Source organism: Sapajus apella, unplaced genomic scaffold, assembly GCF_009761245.1.
Source record: "Sapajus apella isolate SASKATOON/1434 unplaced genomic scaffold, GSC_monkey_1.0 scaffold8, whole genome shotgun sequence".
Taxonomy (NCBI): Eukaryota; Metazoa; Chordata; class Mammalia; order Primates; family Cebidae; genus Sapajus; species Sapajus apella.
The window spans coordinates 45,314,750-45,341,159 of record NW_022436948.1 but is presented as its reverse complement, the minus strand read 5'-3'; the positions used below and the strand labels follow the sequence as shown (position 1 = coordinate 45,341,159).

Sequence of the window (26,410 nt, the reverse complement as noted above, 5' to 3'; positions counted from 1 at the left end):
TATGTGGAATCTAAAAGAGCTGATCTTACAGAAGTAAAGAGAATAGTGGTTACAAGAGGCTGGGGAAGGATAGTGAGAGACTCGTCAATGGATACAAAGTTACAGTTAGATAGGAGGAATAAATCCTGGTGTGCTATTGCACAGTAAATTGACTATAAAACTTAGGTCTTGAAATTAGTTTTAGTTTAAAAAATGCCCTTTCAAGGTCATTTTGGAATCCCCTGGATCATATCTCCAGAGTTCTCCTAAGCTTAGGAAACGAACATATGAATACTTATTACTTTTAAACTTGAACTTAAAACCAAGAGCAATATTATGCATTTCCTTGAGCCTGAAGTTACAGGAAAAAAAAAAAGAATTACAGAAATTACCCACTGCCAGTTATATAATATACACAAAAAAGCTTGAAATTTTTGACATAAATTTTATAATTTAACTTCATACTCTATCCTTATAATGGATTCATAACAGCTTGATATTCTTTTTTTAGGTTTATATAAAGCAGACATATGACTTTTTTAATTAGCTAATTTTGCATGCTTTAAAACCATTGCATTTCAAACATATTTTTGAAAAGCCAAATGTTTTTTATTGATATTTTAAAAAACATTTAAGAAATAAATGTTAAGTTGAAACTAAAATGTGAACTTTTTAATGTACTCAACTCTGGGGCCTAAAATGACAAATTCCCATACAAAAATATCTTTCGACTTAAAAAATACATGTCATAAATGAATATGTTGTTTTCCTAGAAACTTTTCCAACCTGGCTCCTATGGAGCTGCAGCATGTACATCCAGAGGAGAAGTAACATCAGGTTCTGGTGAGATGGTCTCTTCAGTGCCTTCTTGAATTTTCCCCCCTTTTAGCAGTGTTGAAAATAGGTCTGGAAAAGCATAGGAAAGCTATATCAAATTTTCCTTAGGGGGTTTGTTCCATACTGTTTTAGCAACTCTGCACAGTGAAGGTGCTATATGATATGACACTAAATATTCATTTTCACTAATGGGTCCTCCCATGTTAAATTAATAATATCCTCAATATAAATATAAATGCATTGAATTAACTCAAATCAGGATATATTTGAAAATATGCATGTGTGAATTAGATCAGAAATATCCTTAGCACTACACATACATACATATAATTTTTAAGGCAAGCTGAACTACAATAAATATATATAATTTTAAGGATAGTATCCTTTATATAAAATGAAATATGATGCTTCACAACAATCTGGAATTTTTAATATGCTATATTTATATATTTTCAAAAATATTTAAATATAATATACTCTTTTAAAATCTAGAATATATTAAATGAATTATGTAATAGGAAGTATTTCCATGTAGAATACCTATAGTAGTTTTATATATGTCATATAAATATATTTATATAATAGTTAAAATATGTGTAAATGTTTAATCAAAATTAAAATATCACAAATTATATTTTTAACCTGGCATGGAAAAGATAATATTATATTCTGGAATTATTAATCATTCTTAATTTGTTCAAATAATCAGTCATTAATTGGAAGATAAAAATATATTTTTATTTTATTTTTCCACAGTATTGGCTATCTTTCCGGTAGTTAACCTACTGATAATTTAGTTATAGTTTATTTCTAAAATATATTAAAATGTTGTTGGCGTATTGTCTTCGGGTTTAGTGAAAATGAACATGGTAGTAAGTATTCAAAGAAGAGAGGTTGCTAAAACAGTAACCATTAATCTAAATGCTCTTAGTGCTACTGGATCATTTAAACTCGTATAAGGCTTGGGTAGATATTAGAGAACCAATATTTGAATCTGTATATTATGATTGAAAGTTAATATAAAAATAAATATCACATCCCTATTTCTTTATAATAGTATATTAAAAACAAGTAATGGAGAAGATAATTTTATAATGTTAGGAGCAAAGGTAATATTTAAAGTTATCATACTTAAAGGATGTTTTTTCTAACTCTGTTTTCATATTTAGGATTGACAGTCTTTCATGAAAAGGACATTTGAATTGATTATTTTATGGTACTTAATTTGTGAATATTTATTTAAATTTCATTGGACTTTCTAATTATCCCCTCTTAATTTATAATTTTACATAAACCACTAATATTTGAAAATATTGTAAACAATGTAAATAATATAAATTTTACAAATATTCCTGTAGCCACTTGCCATATTACTATAACATAGTTATACATAGGGTAAACTTATAACCAATAGGTAGTTTGCTTAACAAAACACAAAACCAATAAAAACAATTATTTCTGCTTATTATATTTTGTCTGATAATTCTAGAAATTCGTATTTGATTATTTTAAAACCATGGTTAATAAGGTATGTTAGAAAAAATAGTTCTGAAAACAAATTATCACTTATAAAAGTGGTAATTTACAACTAAAATAAAAAATACCAAATATATTAGTATAATTTATTTAATAATAATGGTATAAGGTAAAATAAAAATGGATCATAAAGGATAAACTCTAAAAATGGAAATGAAGATTAAATCTGCAAGGAATAAAAATCTGATAGAAATTGATACTACCTCCCAGGACATTTAAGTTAAAATAAAAATGGTCTACTCAGTCAAAGAGAAGTAGTCTATTTATGAACAGCCTTCTTTGTGGCTTAAATATGTGCACATTTACTCGTCCCTGTGGATAAAACCCATTAGAACAGAACAATGTATTTCATATTTTTAAAATGAAACTTTTGATACCTTATTTTAGCATGAAAAATATGATATTGTAGCGAAAAGTCTATTATTTAATGACAGAAACTTCTAATGTGAAGGTGTTCACCAACATAATATTGCAGACATTTAACAAAAATAATTTAACATTGAATACTCAGAAAACATGCTCAATTGAAAGTATGGTTAGAGACAGCTGTCTATGATAAACACCTATGAACACACGGACCTCAGCCCTTGAGTAACTACTAGCAGTGATGTATATCTAAAGCTTTATAATCAGTGGATTATTTGGATGTAAGTAACATTTATGTCTTCGGTTTGTTTAAGAAAATATTTCAAATTGTTATTGATCCTTATAAAGTTCATATAACTGACTTAAGACTCATTTTGCAAAAGTTCTTTCCTTGAAAAAAATTACTTGCATAAACTCAGCTGTTTAAAGAAAATCAAACTCCCTAAAAAGGGTGTGTGTGTGTGTGTGTGTGTGTGTGTGTGTGTGTGTGTGTAAGAGAGGCAGAATGTGTAAAAACCAAAAATGCCATATTTTCAGACATTTGTAAAAATATCAGTAAATAATATGATTTTGGTTGTAATAAATCTCAAACTTATTTATTTGGTACATTAAATAACTATCACCCTAAATCACTTCAGGGCCTTTTTCATCAATTGTTACAAAAATTGAGTCATAAAATACCAAAGCCATTTCTTCCAAATAGTGACAACTACTCTTCGGTCATTTCTTCTTACATAGCGGAATAATCATCATGTTCTTTATGTTATCCAAAACACATTCAATACCCATACTCTCTTCGCTTATTCCTCAATTCACAACTATTTGTGTCACATATAAAACTTTCCTATTTCACTTGAAAATTTACAATAATAAACTTACACTGTGTCCTTAAAATTTGAAGCTAAATTATTCTTCTAAGAAACTCTAATATTCTAAACTGTCTTGTACTTTCACGGTGATTTGCAATTTGATCATGAATCTTTCTTACTTTCCCATTTCTTATATGGTGTTAATGAAATTACAATTACAAGAGAAATCTGTTATAACTAATTTCACTTGCAGAACTTTGGAAATCAAAGTAGAGTTAGGAAAATTCTAAGAAAAGTTACTATTTGCTGTTCAGATATTTGCCTGTGTCCAAGTCTGCATTCTAAAATCATGAAAATGTTTAAAGTTTTTATAAACATATTTAGCTAAAAACTAATTAGGTAAATAACAAAGGCCTGCAATTTTAGAAACTTGGAAATACAAGAGCATATTATAAGTAAAAGGAATATAACCGCAACCTCATTTTTTAAAGTGTATTTTAATCACCTACTTTTTCTTCTTTCCCTCCCATTTCACCCCTTCTTCATCCTTTGTCCCTCTCTAGACACTTCCCTCTGTCAGTATGTTCTTATCAGTTATATCCTTGCTTAGGAAATTCCAGAGGCTAATCTCAAAACAAACCAGGAATGGATCCTTGATTGAGGAAACCTCCTTCTTAAGGGGAGTTGCAAAAAATTAGTCTACCACCAAGGGGCTGAAGTGAAAACAATGCCATACTTACATCCAGATGGAGGATTACCCAAGATAAGCCTTTGGAACAACGACACACAGACTGCACCCTACACCACTCCTGTATGTCTCCTATACTAAGTCTCACTTTAATACACTTACAGTACATTAAAATTTTTTTCAGATCATACATAGAGAAGCATATAACTAAATAATTTTGCATGTTTTTATGACATTAATATTTTTCAAATACATATACATTTAAAATATTTGTAAAACTTTAAAATATCCAAAAAATACACACCACTTTTTACAATCATGCATTTTAGAGATGGTGGTGAACTAATTTGTGATTACAGTCCACCGTCTGCTCAGTTTGCTAACTCTCTGGCTTTCCAAATAAATCTGCTTTCCTTCCCACTAACCCTTGTGCTTCCTGTCTGGCTTTCAAGCAGTGGGCAGCTGAACCTGGGTTTGATTATAGCAGAAAACATACTAAGGCAATTTAATGCCTTCTAGATCCTATAGATAAATTTTACTGAATATTCATAATTATTTTTCATTATTTCTAATGTGTATGGTTTAAGTAATGTGAATATATGTTAAATAACAGAAAACCAGTTCTCTCTTTTTAAAGGGTGTTGGTAAAGTAAATGTAAAAGGTAGGCTGAATAATTGAAGTACATTCTGTATTTTTAAAATATTTCAAAAATTTTCTCCCCAAAGAGTAAAGGATAAACAAAGAAAATAAAGTTGAATGAAGTACATGACGGGGCAAAGATGGCCAGTTAGAAGCAGCTGCAGTCCACAGCACTCACACAGAGAAATGAAAGGGGTGAATGAATATAGCACCTTCAACTGTAATATCCAGGTTCTCACATTGGGACTGATCAGGCAAATAACTCAATCCACAGAGAATGAAGGAAAGAAGGGTAGGACAATGACCCACCCTAGAACAACGCAGAGCCAAGGAACTCCCACCCCCAACCAAGGGAGGCAGTGAATGACTGTATGACCCTCCTGGGGAAACCAATCTCCTCTCATGGATGTTTGCAACCCATAGATCAGAAGATCCCCTCATGACCCCAGGCCATGTGGGCCTACGTCCAACACACAGGACTGTGAGGAGTCCCAGCAGAGCAGCTGCTCAGGCACACACACAAACCCAGCAGCTTCACATACTCTGGCTCCAGGATCCCTAACGACCATGTGTGGGACTCTGATAAGGCAGGTCCATGCACACCCCTAGAAAGGGGCTGAATCCAGGGAGCCCAGCAGCGGTGTTCTGAGGGCCCCGCTTCTATGGCACCTCACAAGGTAGGACTCACTGGCTGGATATTCCAGCCAGCTAATTGCGACAGGGTGGGGCCTGTCTGAGAGAGGAAGGAGCTCCCCAGGGGAAAAGGCAACTACCATCTCATCAGTTTGGTTGACTCAGTCATTCCAGCCTGCTGTCTTTGGAGAGTGCAAACAGTCTAAAAGGTCACCTTAGTGCAGCACAGCCGCTTGGCCACATCATGGCCAGACTGCTTCTTTAAGTAGGACCCTGATTCATTCCTCCTCACTAAGTGGGAGCTCCCAGCCAGGCTTCAGCCAGCCCAGCCAGTTTTCTGTAGACAGAACCCTGATCTCTACCCAAAACGGAGCACCTGTGGTGAGGTGTGGCCACCGTCTTGTGGTTACGTGGACTCAGCCATTTCAGCCAGCTGGATTTTGAGAGTCCGAACAGTCCAGACAAGAAAGGGTTCCCCAGTGAAGCGCAGCTGGTTTACCAGATTGCAGCTGACTGTTTCTTAAAGCAGGACGCTGATCCATTCCTCCTCACTGGGTGGGACCTCCCAGCCAGGGCTTCAGCTGGGACTCGGCCAGTTTTCTATGGACAGAGGTCCAATTTCCATCTAAGACAAAGCAGCTGGGAGGTGACACGGGCCATCATCTTGGTTGTTCTGGCTTCTCAGTCATTCCAGCCTTTGGGCTGTGGAGAGCCCGTAACAATCAGGGCTGATGGGAACTCAAAAACAGCACACTTGCTCTACCAAAAAGCAGTCAGAAGCCTTTTTCTTTTCTTTTTCTTTTTTCTTTTTTTTTGAGACAGAGTCTCACTCTTACCCAGGCTGAGTGCAGTGGCATAACCTTGGCTCACTGTAACCTCCACCTCGTAGGTTCAAGCGATTCTCCTGTCTCAATCCCTCAAGTAGCTGAGATTACAGGTGCTTGCCATGACACCCAGCTAATTTTTGTATTTTTACTAGAGACGGGGTTTCACCATGTTGGCCAGGCTGGTCTAAAACTCCTGACCTCAGGTGATCTGCCCACCTCAGCCTCTCAAAGTGCTGGATTACAGGTGTGAGCCACCATGTCTGGCCAGACAGCTTCTTTTAAGCAGGTTACTGATCCTATTCCTCTTGAATGGGGGAGACCTCCCAATAGGGGTCTCCAGCCACCTCCTAAAGGAATGTTCAAGCTGGAAACAAATCAGTACTCCCCCAGGATGGAGCTTCCAGAGGGAGGAGGCTGCCATGTTTGCTGTTTCACAGCCATCAATGATGATACCTGCAGGTACTGGAAAATCTAAGACAACTTGGGTATAGAGTGGACCCTCAGCAAACTGCAGCAGACCTACAGAAGGGTGGTCTATTAAAAGAAAAACAAGCAGAAAACAACATCAATACAAAAGACCTCACAAAAACCCCATTCAAAGGTCAGCAATCCTAAAGACTGAAGGTAGAAAAACCCAAAAAGATGATAAAAAATCAACACAAAAATGCTGAAAAATCAAAAATACAGAATGCCCCTTCTGCAAATGACTGCAACACCTCTACAGTAAGGGCTCAGAACTGAGCTGACACTTAGATGGCTGAAATGACACAAATAGGCTTCAAAAGGTAGGTAATAACAAACTTTGCTGATCTAAAGGAATATATTGTAACCCAGTGCAAAGCAGCTAAGAATTATGATAAAACAATACAGAAGCTGACAGCCAGAATAGCCAGTTTAGAGAGAATGATAGTTAGCCTGCTGGACCTGTAAAACACACTACAAAAATTTCACAACACAATCACAAGTATTAAAAGTAGAGGAGCCTAAGCTGGGGAAAGAATCTCAGCCTGAGAATATCTTTCTAAAATAAGAAAAGCAGCCAAGAACAGAGAAAAAAGAAGTAATAAACAAAACCTCTGAGACATATGGGACTGTGTAAAGAGGCTGAACCTGTGATTGCTTGGGGTACCAAAAGAGACAAGGAGAATGGAACCAACTTGGAAAACACTTCCGAATATCATCCAGGAAAACTTCCCCAACCTAACAAGAGGGGCCAAGATTCAAATTCAGGAAATGAAAAGAACCCCAGTAAAATACTCCACAAGAAGATCAACAAGGCACATAATCATCAGAGGTTAAAACGAAAGAAAAAATGTTAAGGGCAGCCAGAAAGAAAGACCAGGTCACCTAGAAAGGGAAGCCCAACAGACAAACAGCAGACCTCTCAGCATAAACCCTACATGCCAGAAGAGAGTGGGGCCAATATTTAAAAAAGAAAATTGCCAACCCAGAATTTCACATCTGTCCAAACTAAGCTTCATAACTGAGGGAAAATACAATCTTTTTCAGATAAACAAATGCCGAGGGAGTTCATCATAACAAGATCTGCCTTGCAAGAGCTCCTGAAGTAAGCACTAAATATGGAAGGAAAACCCATTAGCAGCTACTATAAAAACACACTGCAGGATGCAAAGCAGCAACACTATGAAGCAATCACATACACAAGTCTGCAAAATAACTGGCTAGCATCATCATGGCAGTATCAAATCCACATATAAAATACTAACCTTAAAAGAAAATGGGCTAAATGCTCCAATTAAAAGACATAGAATAGCTGCAGGACTTAGTAGCCTAAATCCTAACCACTTCAGCTCCAGTCATGGCAAAAAGAGGCCAAGGTACAGCTTGGGCTTTTGAGTAAAAAGCCAAGACCCACTGGTATGTCATCTTCAAGTTGGATAAAACGCCAAGACCCACATATGTTGTCTTCAAGAGATTATCTCACATGCAAAGGTACACAAAGACTCAAAATATTGAGATTGAAGATAATTAACCAAATGGAAAACAGAAAAAAACAGGGGTTGTAGTCCTAAATATTGGTAAAACAGACTTTAAACTAACAAAGATCAAAAAGACAAAGAAGGGCATTACATAATGGTAAAGGGTTCAATCCAACAAGAAGGGCTATCCTAAATATATATGCACCCAACGTAGGAGCATCCAGATTCACAAAGCAAGTTCTTAGAGACCTTCAAAGAGACTTAGACTCCCACACAATAATAGTGGGAAACTTTAACACCCTACTGACAATATTAAACAAATCATCAACAGAGAAAATTAAAATTCAGGACCTGAACTCAGCTCTGAGTCAAGTGGACTTCATAAATGTCTACAGAACACTCCATCCAAAAATAACAGAATATACATTCTTTTCATCACCACATAGCACTTATTCTAAAATTGACACATAATCAGTAGTAAAACACTCCAAAGCAAATGCAAAAGAACTGAAATCCTAGCAAACTGTCTCTCAGACCACAATGTAATCAAGTCAGAACTAAATATTAAGAAACTCACTCAAAACCACACAATTACATGAAAATTGAACAACCTGCTCCTGAATGACTCTTAGGTAATTAATGAAATTAAGGCAAAAATCAAGTTATTTAAAACTAATGATAACAAAGAGCTAATATATCAGAATCTTTGGAATGCGGCTAAAGCACTGTTAAGAGGTAAATTTATAGCAATAAATGGTCATATCAAAAAGCTATAAAGATCTTAAGCTAACAACCTAATATCACAACTAAAAGGACTAGAGAACTGATATAGTCTGGCTCTGTGTCCCAATGCAAATCTCATCTGAATTATAATCTACATAATCTCCACATGTCCATGGAAGGACCCTGGGGGAGGTGACTGGGTCATGGGGGTGATTTCCCCAATGCTGTTCTCCTGATAGTGACTGAGTTCTCATGGGGTCTGACAGTTCTGTGTTTGATGTTCCTTCTACAGATATTCGTTCTCTTGCCTGCTGCCATGTAAGATGTATCTGTTTCCCCTTCTGCCATGATTGAAAGTTTTCTGAGGTCTGTCCAGCCATGTAGAATTGTGAGTCAATTAAATTTCCTTTGTTTATAAATTACTAAATCTCAGGTAATATCTTTATAGCAGTATGAAAATGGACAAATACGGGAAATTGGTACCAGAGTGGGACATTGATATAAAGATAACCTGAAAATGTGGAAGTGACTTTGGAACGGGGTAACAGGGAGATGAGGGAAAGTTTAGAACTTCCTAGAGATGTATTGAATGGCTTTCACCAAAATCTGATAATGATTTGGATAATGAAGTCTAGTCTGAGGTGGTCAGAGCCAGATGAGAAAATAATTGGGAACTGGAGCAAAGGTCACTCTTACTATCCTTTAGCAAAGAGACTAGCAGTATTTTGCCTCCGCCCTAGAGATCTGTGGAACTTTGAACTGGAGAGAGATTATCTGAAACCGGAACTTATGTTTAAAAGAAAAGAATAAAAAAGTTTAGAAAATTTGCAGCCTGAAAATGTGGTGGAAAAGCAAAACTCATTTTCCACAGAAATGTTCATAAGTCAAACACTTCTTGAGAAGAGGTAACTTTTTTGCAATCTGTCTGTGTGACAAAGGTCTAACATCCAGTATCTACAAGATACTTAAAAAATTAAAGAAAGAAAAACATTAAAAAATGAGCAAAGGCCATGAACAGACACTTCTCAAAAGAAGACATGCATGCTACCAACAGTTATATGGAAAAAACTTTTCAACATCATTGATCATTAGAGAAATGCAAATCAAAACCACAATGATACACCACTCATGCCAATCATAATGCCAATTATTTAAAAAGTCAAAAAATATTAGAAGCTGGCTAGGCTGTAGCGAAAAAGAAATGTTTTTTTCATTGTTGGTGGGAGTGTAAATGAGTTCAACCAATGTGGAATACAGTGTGGCAATTCCTCAAAGATCTAGAGGCAGAAATACCATTTGATCCAGCAATCCCATAAATGGGTATATACCCAAGGGAATATAAGTCATTCTATTATAAAGATACATGTATGCATTTGTTCACTGCAGCACTATTCACAATAGCAGAGACAAGGAATCAAACTAAGTGCTCATCAATGATAGACTAGATAAAGAGTATGTGGTACATATTCACCACAGAATACTATGCGGCCACAGAAATGAATGAGATCATGCCCTTTGCAGGACATGAATGGAATTGGAAGCCATTATCCTCAGCAAACTAACACACAAGCAGAAAATCAAATACTGCATGTTCTCACTTATAAGTCAGAGATAAATGATGGGAACACATTGACACGTGGAGAAACAACACATACTGGGGCCTGTGAAGTGGGACTTGGGGAGAGAGAGAGCATCCAGAAGAACAGCTAATGGATGCTGGGCTTAATATATAGGTGATGGGATAATCTGTGCAGCAAACCACCATGGCACATATTTACCTATGTAACAAACCTGCACATCCTGCACATATACTCCTGAACTTAAAAGCTGGAAAAAAAAGTTGAATGAATTGTATTGCTTTGATTTAATAATTACAAATATTATACATTTTTATCATTTGTTAGATTTTAGATATAACATTTTAATTCTAAATACTTTAGTCAGACTCTTTGAAAAATACAGTTTCTTATATAACCATAATACACTTTCACATATGATAAAACTGATATGGATTAATGTTATCTGAAAAATGTATTTTCAAATTTACCTATCCAATCAAGGTCTACATCTTGCATTTGGTTGTTTCTTCCTTTCTAATCTGAACAGTTCTTTTCCTCAAACATTTCACTTAGTGATTTTACCATTCTTTGACAATCTTTGCTGAATTAATTATTCTGTTAGGTTTTGAAAATGGTGGTTTCTAATTCTATCATTACTTCTTTATTTAGCAGGAGGCATTTTCTGTAATGAATACTGTCTCTCATCAACTGGAACCATCTGGTTAACCAGAAATAGAGTTTCTACTAGAAAATGAACATATATGTTTTTAATTCTTTCTTTAATTACAAATTTTCAGGGTAAAGATTTGGTATAATAGCTAATATTTTTCTTAAAAAAGGCTTTTTGTTTTGGCATTATCTTTTTCTTTCTCTCTGTAGATATTACGGTAGACTTGTGGATTTTAATATAATTAATGTGTTTCAATCAACTTGTTGATTCACATTATTCTTCTAGATATTTAAATTGTCACATCAGCCCCATCAAGCTGGTTTCTACGTTATCACAAATACACCCATAAAAGTCATCAAAAGTTAAATCTTTTAGATTGGGTGCAGTGGCTCATGCTTGTCACAGCATTTTGGGAGGCCGAAGTGGGCTGGTCACCTGAGGTTAGAGTTTGAGACCCACCTGGCCAACATGGTGAAACCCCCTCTCTATTAAAAATACAAAAATTGGCCAGGCATGGTGGCATACACCTGTAGTCCCAACTAGTTGGGAGGCTGAGGTGGGAAGATTGCTTGAACCCAGAGGCAGAGGTTGCAATAAGCTGGAATCACATGACCGTACTCCACCTGGATGAGAGTCAGATTCTGTCATAAAAAAAAAGGTATTTATTTTTAAAAAAATTCAAAACTATCCCTGAAAATTAATTTATGTCATATTCTTCAGTCATTTACGCTGAAGGGAACTTCATGAAGGCACTGAGAGATTGTATCAATTCATAACCATGACTATTTTAACAACATACTTTAGAACAAAGGCAATACTCATTAAAATACGTGATTTAAATGCTTATGTTTAAGTTTTCTGGATACTTTTTAAGTTTTAAAAAATGTTTTATCAAACATATATATTTGAAAAGTATTAATATCATGAATAAAACTGTCAAATGATTTGTGTATCTAATTAATATGCTCCATGTATGATATGAAAAAGAAAAATAAGCATTTACTGATTTTCATTTAGTGACTTTCAGGAAGTAATACTATACTGCCAATAATGAATGAAAATTAAAATCACATATGCCACTACGGCAATTACCATAATTGAGTTTTTGCTATATATATTGTTCTAAATAGTTTTTGAGATATAGTTATATGTATGCTCCTCAGTTATAAAGTATAACATAATTAATCTAAACAAAGATAGTATTTTTAGATATCTGCCAGAGAATTAACTCGTTTCTTACACAGGTAATTAATGGTCTTAAAGAATTCTGGACAAAGATAACCTGCAGTATCCTTTGATAATCTATACAATGTTGGATTAAATACAATTTTCTCTTCTTGAAGGCTACATAAACTAGTGTTTCAAATTCTATTCAAAACTAGAACAAATTATTTCTATTCTATGATGTCTGTGAATTCCAATTATTTAAATTTTCATTGCAGAGAACAAGAAATTCAAGTTCAAGCCCATTTAATGCAGTTATTTAAATAAGTGGGAGGATTCCCTGAAACACACAAATATACAGATTTACATATACACATCCTAAAGTTTATATACATATTAAAATATGATGAGTTATAGGTTTACATACACACACACCCACACACACACACACACACACACACACACACACAATCCTTACAGGTTTCTGTAATACAAATAATTAAATGACAAAAAAAAGACTTACATATCAATAAAAGGATCTAAATACAAATATGTTTACTGGTTGGTTTTTGTAAACAGAACTTAATTGACCAAGATAATTTTGACATCACCTTTTAAGAACCCCTGAAAAGCAGGTCTTTGGCACTAAACATTCAGTAAATACATTGTGCACTGAATAAACTAACGCAGGTTTTCATTTTACTCAATATTTTTTGCTACTTTCCCTACACTGCAGTATAATAAAAGGGCATTTTTCTCATAAGCAGATGAATGTTATGCCCTTAAATCTGCCGCACCTTTCCTTTTTCCATGATTAGTCTCACTTTCTATCAATTGATTTCATCTTAAGTTTAAATTCAAAAATCTTTGGTTTTAGGAAGAGATGCCACCAAAAAAGAAAACTCACAGACACACAAAATAGTCCGCTAAAGGTTATTAACGTTTTCCCTTAACAACCACTTTTGATTAAAAGCGAAACATAAAATTGACTTCTCTTGCCCTTTTTCTTATTTCACTAACTTGACTTGTAATGCAAGTATTTTGAGTAGTCCTTAAGAAGTCTCTGCCTACTTCAAAGTCATTGATTTTCCTGTTGTTTGTTCTAGAAGCACATGATTTTAGGTTTTACTCTAATACTTAGAACTGTTTTTAATTCATTAGCAGAATAAAATAACTGGGTAATAGCAAGGGAGGACTTCAAACTTCTGCGATATGCTCTAAAAAATGTACTATGATTTTTGTGCACTCCTTTTCTCCTCCTGTAAAGTTAAATCATTCTTGGACCTAACAGGATGAAAAATAAAGAAAAAAATCCGGCTGTACTTAATAGCCCAAAAAGCTTGCAGCAAAGTGATCTGTCAAATAAAGAAATATTAAGAAAAGTATTCTTAGAGATGGACACATATTTCTACTTTGGCTAAAGGCATAGATTTCTATAGCTAAACTTTAAATAGTATCCAATATCTAAAAGTTATTACACTCAATTATAACCTCTGCCTCAGTAGACTGAAAAAAGATGGTTTCTCTTATTGAAATAGATATAAATATAAAAAATATTCCCTAAAGCTAAATTAAATGAAGTAACTAAATGAGTCATTTTTAAGCAAGAGACAACATTCCGTTGTAGGTAGTATCAATGTACTTCTATGAATTTCTATGGAATCTATTACCCTGTCACAAACTTTACTTGAATTCTTCCTAAAGCTTCTTTTATTTTACATTTTATGCACACATGTGTATATTTAATCCACGTTCTCAAGCTTAAATCTATGTCCTTTTGTCATTCTTGAAAAGTTTTTCTAATGTTGAAGCTCATGATGCTTCATATTTTCCTGGTTTTCCCTGTAGTATACTAACAGATGATCTATTTATTTCTACTGATATTAACATTAAAAGTACAACATATCATGCAACATAGCAAAGATACTTTTTTCCATTACCCATTTATTAAAAGTGGCTATGTTTCATGGTTGCCCACATTTTAGTTATGAATAATAGAGTCAATAAAAGTAACATTTGATTTTATGTTAACTATAAAATTTGCTTTTGTAGTTAATTTTGAAGATATTAAAGAAATCATGACAACTTATGCTTAACTATAAGACACTCGATTATAAGATTTTAAAATAAACTAATTTCTCTGCTATAGATTGTATAAAATATTACAGTTTGTCTCAGTGATATAAACAATTTAAGTTTTATAGCTATAATTTTTTTTTCAAATAGGTTAGAACTAAAATGAAATTGTATAAGTTTTCTGCTCATTTACTCATTTGCTTTGAAGCTCAAACATTAACTTTCTTTATGAGAGCTTGTACAAAATGCTCTGTATCAAAATCCCTTTGCAAAGAGTTTCTAGCACATACCTCAAGCATGTATTTTTAAAAAATACAATGATATCTTCCTGTATATTTTGTACATACTTACAGCCCAAGTTTTAAATGCATATTTTTCCCATAAAATACTATTAAAAACAGCTACAAATTACTTTAAATAAAACAGTATTAAAACTCAATTATAAACAGCCTTATAAAAGGTCCCACAATATAAAATTGCAGTGTATATGATTTCAAATGCATTCCCTACTCCTATCTCTTTGCTGCCTTACACATTGCCTTCCATCACTGAATGGTTAAGGAATAATAATGTAAAGAAATTTTATCCAAAAAGTAACTCCTTTATATATTAACTGTCACTGACAGTACAACTTCTCTTAATATAACACAACTATTTAAATCATAAAGCAAAGAATTTAAAAGTATTATTTTTTCATGTTTAATAACATCAGATCATCAAAGTTTAATGCATAAACTTAGAATATAATATTATCCAGTTGGAAAATATGCCATTGATTGCTTTTTCCCTTCAAAAATCTATTTTAACCTCTAGCATATGAGCAAATCTCTAGCATATAGATACTTTTTGCTATCTACAAAGTATAATCCTTTTTTGTGTTCTAATGTTTCTGAAATGAAAATCTCATCATGATCAGGTTATTAAAATAATTTAGTGTGTCATGATTGTCAAGGTGGGATGGGGTAGAGGGAGGATACTAAAAATACAGAAAATATCAAGTAGTAAGGGTTAGTAATGTTTCACGTGTTTTTAGACATAAGTTTTGTTGCTGGTTTTCAACTTGCTCTTGGATTTTACTGAGCTTTCTTACAGTCCATCTTCTGAATTCCTTATCTGTCACTTCTGAATTTTTGTTTTGCTTAGGATCCACTGCTATGAAGCCTATGTTATCCTTTGGGGGTGTCATAATAACATTTTTTCATGAAGCTGGAGTTCTTACACTGGTTCCTTCTCAGCTGGGGAGGCTGTCACTTCTTACTTCTTATTTTTGAATTTACTTTTGTTTGGTGAGGCATATGTTTCCCTTTCAAGGTGTGAATGCAATGAATGTTGGGTAGGATTGTTTGGCTTTGCTTCTGGGTGCTTTTAGGGTCCAAGTTTCTGTATGAATTCTTTGGTTATAGATAGCCTTAGTGCAGTAGTTTTTCTCAAATGGTAGTTGTTTGTAGGTTGTAGCAGTGATGGACTGTGCATAGGAGCAGACTACTGCCTCCTGCAGAGATGGGAAGGTGGAGACCTCAAGAAGCTTAGCTTTTTCAACGGTGTTTTGCATTTCTATTGTATTGGGGAGAAAAATAAAAACTAGAATGAAAGAGAAAGAAAACGGTTTCCTTTTTTTTTTTGAGACAGAGTCTCACTCTGTCACCCAGGCTGGAGAGCAGTGATGCCATCTTTGCTCAATGGAACCTCCACATCCCAGGTTCAAGCAATTCCTGTCTCAGACTCCCGAGTAGCTGGAACTACAGGTGCCTGTCACCATGCCCAGATAATTTTTGTATTTTTAGTAGAGATGGGGTTTCACCTTGTTGGTCAGACTGGTCTTGAACTCCTGACCTCAGGTGATCCACCTGCCTCAGCCTTCCAAAGTGCTAGTATTACAGTCATCAGCCACCATGCCCAGCCAAAAAATGTGTATTTGTGGATGTGTTAACTGGGTTGCAAATATGAACAATATTCTGGCTATGGAAAAAAACTGTTAAAATATACTATGTAGGAAAATTAATGGAGATTTGTAGAAAAGCAAATTATTTAGCTGCGATTACAAAAACTACAGTCTACTGAGAGCATAGCAGTGATTCACAAATACTAAATCTTTCACACTTTGGAGATTACCAGGCATTAGACTACATAAGTCAATGAATAAAATATTTGATTTCTCATTCTGCAAATTTTATTGTTATTCAAATTAGGTCTTTGCCATTTGCTTGGGCTTCTTATATTTTCTGATGGACAAGTATTTTGAACTCATGGCACTTTGTTCTGAAGACATATAATAATGATATTCTCAGTACTAATAAATCTTTTCAATCAAAAGAATAACCTTCTATGTAATCTGTGATATGAGGCCCAACTTCCTTCCTACCTTTGAGTGCGGCTCTTTCAATATGCTCATTACTCACGCCACACTGGGCCCTATCTTTTCTGCTTCTCTTTCTGTGGCTCCTTGTTTTTTCTATGAGTCTCTTCAAAACTATTAGACTGGTGCAAAAGTAATTGCGGTTTTTGCCATTATTTTCAATGGCGAAAACCACAATCACTTCTGCACCCCACCTGTATTACAGCCATGTTTTTCTCAAATGTCCAGTAAGTCCATTAGGGTCTTTATTAACCTGACGTTTAATGCTAACAATAGTACCATATTAACAAAAGTAGTAAAGATGCTGCCAAACCAAAAGGAGATGCCCAAAGGAGATAGCCGCTCCCTGCATTTATAATTATGAGAATTGTCAATTATGCTATTGCTTCTTTCTGTTTTACATAGATTGGTATCAGGAAGTCCCTCTGTTTCCAGTTAGACATGCATTTATAACGCTGATCACCTTCCAAAGGCCCTGTCCCAAGATCCTAAATCAAAAGGTAAATTTAATTACTCCTTTTACATGTCCCTGGAACCAAGAGGCTCAAATATTTTCACAACATTCTTTAGTCATCCATAAATATGGATTGGTCTATTCTGTGTCTTCTCTTTCTTTAGGACTTGAATACTTAATAATCATTTTAGCACTCAATGAACAGCATTTTAAATAATAAATTATTAAAAGAATGATATATATTTAAAACCATATTGAAATGGAAAGCATCTTTAGTATTTTGGTTTATTAAAGACCTGCATTTTATGACTTTGCATCTCTGGAATAACACAAATCCATATGACACATTCAATGGTGGTTACTCCTGTTTCCCAGGTTTTTTTTTCTCATCTATAAAACTGGCACAAAACAGTACCTATTTCATAGGGTTATTTTTCAAGCTCAATAGAATTACTTTATACGAAGTGCCAGGAACAACGCCTGGAACATAATAAGCACAGTGAGGGTGTGCTATCTCTCTAATTATTACTGCTGCTGCTGCAATTGCTCTCATTATCAGCCTCATATGAGAGGTCTATGGCACAAAGGGAAAGACACGTATGAGAATGAGGCATATTTTTATTTAAACCCTGACTTACTGAAAGAGAGATACTGATGTTATGGAAGATACTGTCTTACACTTTGTAAGCTTCAGGTTCCTTATCTATAAAAGGAGAATAACAATAAATAACTGACAGAATTTTTGTGAGAATTAAATTTGAAAGTGTAGGTAAAATAGTAGGTAAACAACATGTATTCCTTGATTTTATTCTGCTCATCATCTCCCATTCAAGCCAAATAATAGCAATCTGTAATCATTTCTGTGCACTATGCCAGTAATTCCATAATTTTCACTAGGGAACAATGGCTTACTTTAGGTATAGAAAAATAGCCTAAATTACTTTATGTGCCACTTACAGAAATGAACCCTCTTATTAACATTAAAATACAAGTAGTTAATACATATAAAGAAATGTACAACTTAAGAGTAAAGAAACAGACATTTGAATATTTGTGAAATTTTCCTTACATTTTTAATGTTATTTGCCATGTACTTTAACTTTCTTTTCCTATGTTTTCCTTTAAAATGACATATCCTTATTTCATCACCATTTTAGCTTTTAAAAAATCCATCCCTTAATATGCCCATAATTTGGAATAAGCAAGTAGATTCAATCATGGTACCTATATTGAATATTTAAATACTACTGACAAAAGATTTAATTAACTTACCTGTATAAAGATTTATTCTTTTTGTCACTAACATTTTCTCCATCTTTTAATAACTAATCTGAGTATATAATTTTGGTAAATTTTGATTTTATTACCTTAAAACTTTCTCCTTTTCTCACAAAATAATGTAGATAATTTTCTTCAACACATTTTTAATTTCTGTCTCAGTAACAGAAACAGTATGAAAATAATAAAAATATACAACTTTACTCTAGATTATATATATGTTTTCATAGTTTGCTAGCAAAGAAGATGATTCTCAGATTTCTCTTCTTTCTTAAGAATACCTCCTTTAATAGGATTTTCTCTGCTAAACTCTGCCATGTTGTCACTGGCCTTTGCCAAAGATCACGAAGTGGTATCCTCAAACTGTCTATGAAATTTACTATCTTGGGCTTTCTGGAACTCTTGATCTCTATTAAGGTCAAACCATAACTTCAAGAGCCGAAATTAATTTTGTCCTTTCGAAAACCAAAATACTAAGTAGATTCTACTTGAATGCAGACACTTTTATAAGTACATTTGTGGGTGCTGTCATCATGGAATAGTATTTTTAACAACAGTAATATTTACTAATGGTTGTCTAAAACCATATTTTATACCTAAAAAATATTTTTACATGACTTAAAACTTTACCAAATTAACATTCACTTGTCATTAATCAAGACAATTAAGTAGATATTTAAGAAAAAGAAAAAGGTAGGTATCTACAATTCAGGAAGGAAAGAATGAGAAAGAAAAGAGGTTAAATCAATAACAATTTTTGTTTTCTTTAGCTAAATTATTAATCTTGATAACTGTCTTATTCATGGTGCTTAGATTGCTACAGATTACTCCTTCATTACACGCTTATTGAGTACTACTACATAAAAAACATGGAGAGTACAGCAATAAACCAGACACTTTTATCTTTACTATCTTATGATGCAGGTGGTAGAATCAGACACCGAGCATCTCAGCTCACAATTTATTGTTTCATTATAATTATAAAATGTGCTACGAAGGTTAAGTCACAGTGCTAGAAAAACCATATAAGGGGCATATGACCAAGTTTAGAAAATTAGAGCTCCTCCATGAAAAAACAAATTAAAGTACCTAATATAAAGATGAAGCAGCATTTACAGCCACAGGGATCTTTCTTAAATGTGACTGGATTATGTCATTCTCCTAGAATTAAATCCACATTTTTTTTTTTGAGACGGGTTTTCATTCTGTCACACTGGCTGGAGTACAGTAGCACAATCATAGTTTGCTACAACCTCGACCTCCCAAGCTCAAGCAATCCTCCCACCTTGGCCTCCTGAGTAGCTAGTTAGGACTACAGGTATGTGTCACCGTGTGCGTGTGTGTGTACACACTACAGGCATGTGTCACCGTGTGTGGGGTGTGTGTGTGTACTACAGGCATGTGTTACCATGTGTGGTGTGTGTATGTAGACAGGGTCTTGCTGTGTGTGTGTATGTTTGTGTGTGTGTGTGTGTACACCGGGTCTCGCTGTGTGTGTGTGTGTACACCGGGTCTCGCTGTGTGTGTGTGTGTGTGCGTGTGTGTGTGTGTAGACAGGGTCTCACTCTGTGTGTGTGTGTGTGTGTGTGTGTGTGTGTGTACACACCGGGTCTCGCTGTGTGTGTGTGTGTACACACCGGGTCTCGCTGTGTTTGTGTGTGTGTGTGTGTGTGTGTGTAGACAGGGTCTCACTGTGTGTGTGTGTGTGTGTGTGTGTGTGTGTGTACACCGGGTCTCGCTCTCTGTGTGTGTGTGTGTGTGTGTGTGTGGACAGGGTCTCACTGTGTGTGTGTGTGTGTGTGTACACACTGGCTCTCGCTGTGTGTGTGTGTGTGTGTGTCTGTGCGCGTGTGTGTGGACAGGATCTCGCTATGTGGTCCAGCATGACCTTGAACTCCTGGCCTCAAGTGATCCTCATGCCTTGGCCTCCCAGAGTACTGTGATTACAGGTATGAGTCACCACGCCCACCTTAAAATCCACATTCTTCACTGGAGACTCTTCTAATTCTACCTTACACTGCTTCTCCCTCAAAAACCATGCCACTAGCATATTAAACAATATTTCAATTTTTTATGTTACTATGTTCTCTCTCTTTCTTATAGACTTGTGAATATGTCTACAGAAGGCCAGGTACAGTGGCTCATACCTGGAATCCCAACATTTTGAAAGGCCAAGGCAGGAGGATAACTTGAGGTCAGAAGTTGAAAACCAGCCTGTGCAACATAGTGAAACCTCATCACTATAAATTAAAAAAAAAAATTAGCTGGGCATGGTGGCACACACCTGCAGTCCTAGCTCCTTAAAAGGCTGAGGCAGGAAGACTGCTTAAACACAAGAGTTCAAGATTAGGGTGATCTGTAATTGTGACACTCAATTCCAGCCCGGGCGACAGAGTGAGACCCTTTCTCAAAATGAACAAAATGAAACATCTGTGCCTTTCCACTTTTTGCCTAACTAAATCCTACCCTTCCTTCAGGTCCCCAAATTAGATGCTAATTCTCCTAAGAAAGCTTTCTTAAACTCTAAGTTTGAGATAGGTGCCTCCTCTCTTTATTTCACAGCTTCAGTATTTTTCACATGACTGCATTTCTCTCACAATATTGAAATTTCCTATTTTCTTTTCAATGTCTCCTGCTAAGGTACAAATTTCATGATGGCATACTTGCTGTTTTACTATAGATTGGCAATTAGTTCCTGACTTACTCAGAATGTTTACTGCAGTCATTTTATTCACTTCAACATGACAGGCCTCTCTATGGTGGCTACTGAAATTCAGACTACACTTACAGCAATATAAAAGGCATATATATATATATATATATATATATATATACATATTTATTGACCAACTGAATAGGATTAGAAATAGAGTTTAATCAAGAAAAAGAGAGAAGATTTATGCAACTGACAGTAAGGGCAAATTTAAAAAGAACAGAAGCTTTGAAAAGAGAATCTTGTTTTTTTTCTCTTTAAGTGTATTTCATTTATTGATGCTCCATCCAATCCAAATCATCTGAATTTATTTAAGATGGATATTTTCTGTTTCAGATTTCATGTTTTTTCTAGTTCTTAGGTACTTAAAGTGCTATATTCTGTCAGTTGTGAAAAGGTAATAGAAGGTAAAAAATAAAACAATTTTAGAAAAATAGTACCAAAAATGTGTGAAAAGTACTTAAATACATATACTGAAATAGGTAGATTAAAATATAGTTAAAGTTTTTAAAAAATGCACTATCTTTAACAGAAAGCTTATTCAAGTTACACACAGAGCCAGCCATTACTAGGCTATAGATTCATTTAAATGATAAAGTATTACCAATTTTCTTATTTTAAAACATTCCATTTCATTAAAAATATTTAAAACATGTCAAAAGTTATAAGTAATGATATGAGACAGACAAGAATTTGCCCAGCACCATGTATAAACAAATGTTAAACTTCGATTTTATTAATTTCATATTTTTTTTGCTTTAAAAAATAAATTTTTACAAATACCATTAAAGGTCACATTCCCTGCTGTATTCCATGGGCATGCTCAAATGTAACTGCTATGTTAAAGCTTGTCTGTATTTTTTATATTTTACTATATCTACCAAAACTTTTTCTATTAAAATAGTGTTCTTAAGAAGTTAAACCTTTTCACATTAAAAACATAACCATATTCTTTTATTAAAGTGAGATTAACTTCATAAAGATTAATATGGGGCATTATACTGTTTCTGAATATTAAAAAATTAATTTGAATGAACAGAAATAGAATCAACTTTCTGACCTATACTCACAAAATATGAGTTTTCAATAAAATATTTAATTTATTCCTGATGTCTTAATTTTTCTGATAATATATGCTCATCAGATTAAACAGAAAAGTTATAAAATCATAGCTAAATAACTATTAATTCCAGCTATGTGTGTTGAGTGTTTATAAGCCTAATATTTTAATATAATAGCCATTAACATTTTCCCCCTAAATACAGCTAGATTTTAATACAAAAGTCAAACTGTCACCAATATATTTCAAGCAAACAATTATATTTCAAAGTATTGAATATACATACTTCAAAGTAAACAATTTCCTAAGGCATTCAGAAGCACAAAATATAAATGCAACAGGAATAAAATATTATTTATAGAAAAAACAATGGTCTTGCCAATAGTTATTCTACTCCTACGGGACAGAAATTATACATACAGTGTTAAACAAGAGAGACTTCACGGAGCCTGCCCTGATATGAGGAAACAGACAGCTACTAATGCTAGTAAGAAAAGAAGTGAGGTTAAGGGGATATAAAACAATGAATTGGGAAGGTTATTTTGGACAGGTTGAGTAAAGCCTCTTCCCATACCATTCAATCCTTTCCTCCCTATTCAATCCTTTGCTCAAATGGCATTTGAGAAAAGACTGAAGAAAAGAGAAGAACAAGTTTAAAGGCCAAGTTCAAGGAATAGGAAAAAAGCCAGAGCAGTTTGGAGCCAAGTGAAAAACAGAGGGTTTCACTGATGACTGGGCCAGAGAGGTAGGCTGGACTTAGTCACTTGGATCATTCCAAGAAATAGTGAGCCCCTTGAATTTTGCTCCAAGAGATAAAGCTATTGCAGGTTTTAAACAAAACAGTGATATAATTTCATTTTAAAGCATCATTATGGCTACTACAGGGAATATTGGGTAAAAAATAGAAGACAGATCAATTATCAGGCAACTGCCAGGCAAGGACTAAGATAGTTGTGGTTACACTGTTAGGAAGTGGTCAAATGGAAGCAAAAATTTGATGGTAGAAAGGGATCAAGACTGACTTCTACATTTGCTGCCTCAGATATTAGATGGATTATTTTTGTTGTAGCTGTTAAAAAAATGTAACCGTAACACAATGCCCTGTGTTGTCTTATATACTACTTCCATCAATAATTTCTACGAATATTTTGAAGGCACACCTAGTACATTTGTGAACAATATACAACTCAGACAGAATTTTAGCTTAAAATAAGAAAGACTATGCTGGCATTCAGAGTCTTCCAGAGACTGGGCAACCTCAGTAATTAACAAGCTATTTATGCAGCTGTGTAAGCACAAATGGCCAGTCACACCACCAAACAGAAAGGTGGAAGTTTAGATTACATGTAGGCCAACTCCCACATTTTATAACTGAAGAAATATATGCTCAGAGGCACACAGAACCTTGCTTAAGGTCAAGCATAAAGTCAGAAGCAGAGACAACATTTATAATTCTGGCCCAGAATTGCTGGTTAAGAAAGTTGAAGTTTTAGACCAAGATGTTCCACTTGCTCACTTAATATGTCTTTTGGCTTCATTCATTCATTTATATAACAAACATATATTGAACACCATAAGGCACTATAAGGTTTTCTCATAAGATGTACTATTTTGAATATCTTTATTCTATATTTAGTTTCAAAATTATGAATATATTTACACGGCAAACACAGTGTAATGATCATTTGACTCATATCCTTTTGGAAAAAGGTACAATATAAATAAATTCAGTAAGTGAACCCCAGATGCATACTCTTATTTTTGTTACAATTATACATACATTGTATAGTTAGTTTAAAATCTCCTATGTGGATATTGCCATCCCCAAATGCCAATGATAAGGAGTTACTAGAAAATAAAAAAATCAAACTAGTATTAGAAGATTTTTATCAAAGGTAACTCACATGTTGTTATTTATGTCAGAATTTTTTGCTGGTATTTAGCTTTAAAAACGATTTCGAATATTATGAATCTACTGGACTAGTTTAAGAAATTAAAATACCATTGTTGTTTTCTTATTTATCTAAGAGGTGTGCCCAAATAATCTTCATCTACACTAATTAGTATATTAGTTTAAAAACAAATTCTCTAAGACGTTAATATGACTCTCTGCTCATCTTTAAAAATCTTTCCGAACATTATCTTTAATTTAAGGAGAAAGCCAAAATAACCAGTTAAATTAACATGAAAAATATCATAGGGATTTATTTGTCTACATCTCTATGTATCTATTATTAAAACCCTAAAGATTACATTTCTCACTAATTAAATCAATATAAAGCAAAATAAACCTTTGGCTCCTGCTCTCTAACTTTCTCAACTGCTTCAGCTACTCTACAAATCTCTGAAAATTGTCTATCTGGCCCATAGCAGATTAACTCCAATGAAGCTATTCCCTTAAAACCAGATTAGGATGATCCCTTCATCTCACAGTGCCTCCAAATAAATCCAAATAGCTTTGACTTTCAAACTCATCAACAGTTTACACTAACAGGAACACAGAGAAAATCGTTGTTATTATTATTAAAACAGTTTAAGAGGAATGCAAATATCTACTTCCCCTTCTTTAAAAAAAATCCTCTCATCCAAAAACTCCCCTACTTAGTTGTCCCTAAATTCCATTGCAATTACTTGACCCACTCAGTTGACAATGGCTAGATAGCGCTCAGCACAAACAGCACAAGCATATCCTGGAATATAAAATGAAAACCACTAAAATCAGCATGGGAACATATGAAAACATGTAATTTTGCCCTACTGACCTCAAATGAGAACTAATAATAAGCCATCCAAGTACAAAAAAAGATGAGAAATATATGATGTAAAATTCAAGTTTATAAAGAAGCTATAGATCAGTACTTTGCTTTGTCATACGCTATCACTGGTGACAGGGCATGGCAAATCCCTGGTAAATTATGTGAAACATTTTGCAAAGCTTTGCTGTTATTCAGTTTTATTCTTATAATATAGAAAAAGTTAGTAGTTAGTTAAGTTAATAAGTCTAAATGGACCTTTGGAATTAAATCACAGTCACGCTCCGCGTAATGATGTGACTGACTGCATATGTAGTGATGGTCCTATACTATCACAATGGAGCTTCCTGTACAGTATACCATTTTAATTTGTGCATATTACATGGTTTAGTGTACCTTGTCTATGTTTAGATATACAAATACTTACCATGGTGTTACAACTGCCTGTAATATTCCATACAGTAACATGCCACACAGGTTTCCAGCCTACAAGCAAAAAGCTGTATCATATAGCCTAGATGTGTACCAGCTATACCATCTAGGTTTGTGTATGTTCACTCTATGGTGTTCATACAATAAAACTGCTAATGATCAATTTCTCAGAACATATCCCATCACTAAGCAATGCATCAACGTATATTATAAACATATATATGAACTCATAGAGAAAGAAAAGAAAAGCTGATCTTAATCTATTTATTTGAAGGGTACTATGAACTTCTGACAATTTCCTAACGTTGTATAACTCAAGATCCATTGTAAATTATTTTGTCAAATTACACAAAATATATATATATATATATATATATGAGTTTGGGGAGACGCTACTGAATAGCTTAAAGTCAATAATAAAATAATCATTAAGTACTAAAAGTTGAATTAAAAACGTGAAATATATCTATATCTTTTCTAAAACTTGACATTTTTTACTAAATATTAAATGTATTTAAGAGTACCCATGCATACAATGCATAAGATGCATACAAAATATGCAGTATCCATGCAAATAAAAATAAAATAAAAATAAAAATAAGGCAATTATAAAATAGTAAGAGAGAAATATCAGAATGATATTTCCTAGTAATTAACAATAAGAAAAGGTCTAGAAATAGTTGCAAGCCACCACAAGAAATTAACAAATCCTGGTTTTTTTCTATAATCATAATGAACAGATAATCAGAAAAATCAAAAGAAATAAAAGTGAGCATTCTTTTCAGTGGATTATATAATATATAACATCTTTAACAGCCCCTTGAACACAACACACAATAAATATTAATAAATAAGATAAAATAAATAGCTAATCTTAAAATACTTTGATTCAAGGAAGCCATCAACTTGTGTTTAAG

General features: G+C 34.0%; 1 protein-coding gene across 3 annotated transcripts in view; it reads right to left on the bottom strand.

The window, feature by feature from the left end:
* Nucleotides 1-26,410, bottom strand: part of EPHA6 (EPH receptor A6) — a 970,705-nt gene that overhangs the window by 837,376 nt on the left and 106,919 nt on the right. Inside the window, exon 3 of one of the 3 annotated variants that reach the window (XM_032277214.1) lies at nt 766-885. The exons of the other annotated variants lie outside the window; for them this stretch is intronic. Coding sequence (XP_032133105.1) covers nt 766-813 — 48 coding nt within the window. The 5' untranslated portion in view covers nt 814-885. The remainder of the gene's footprint in view (nt 1-765; nt 886-26,410) is intronic. 3 annotated transcript variants of the gene reach the window in all.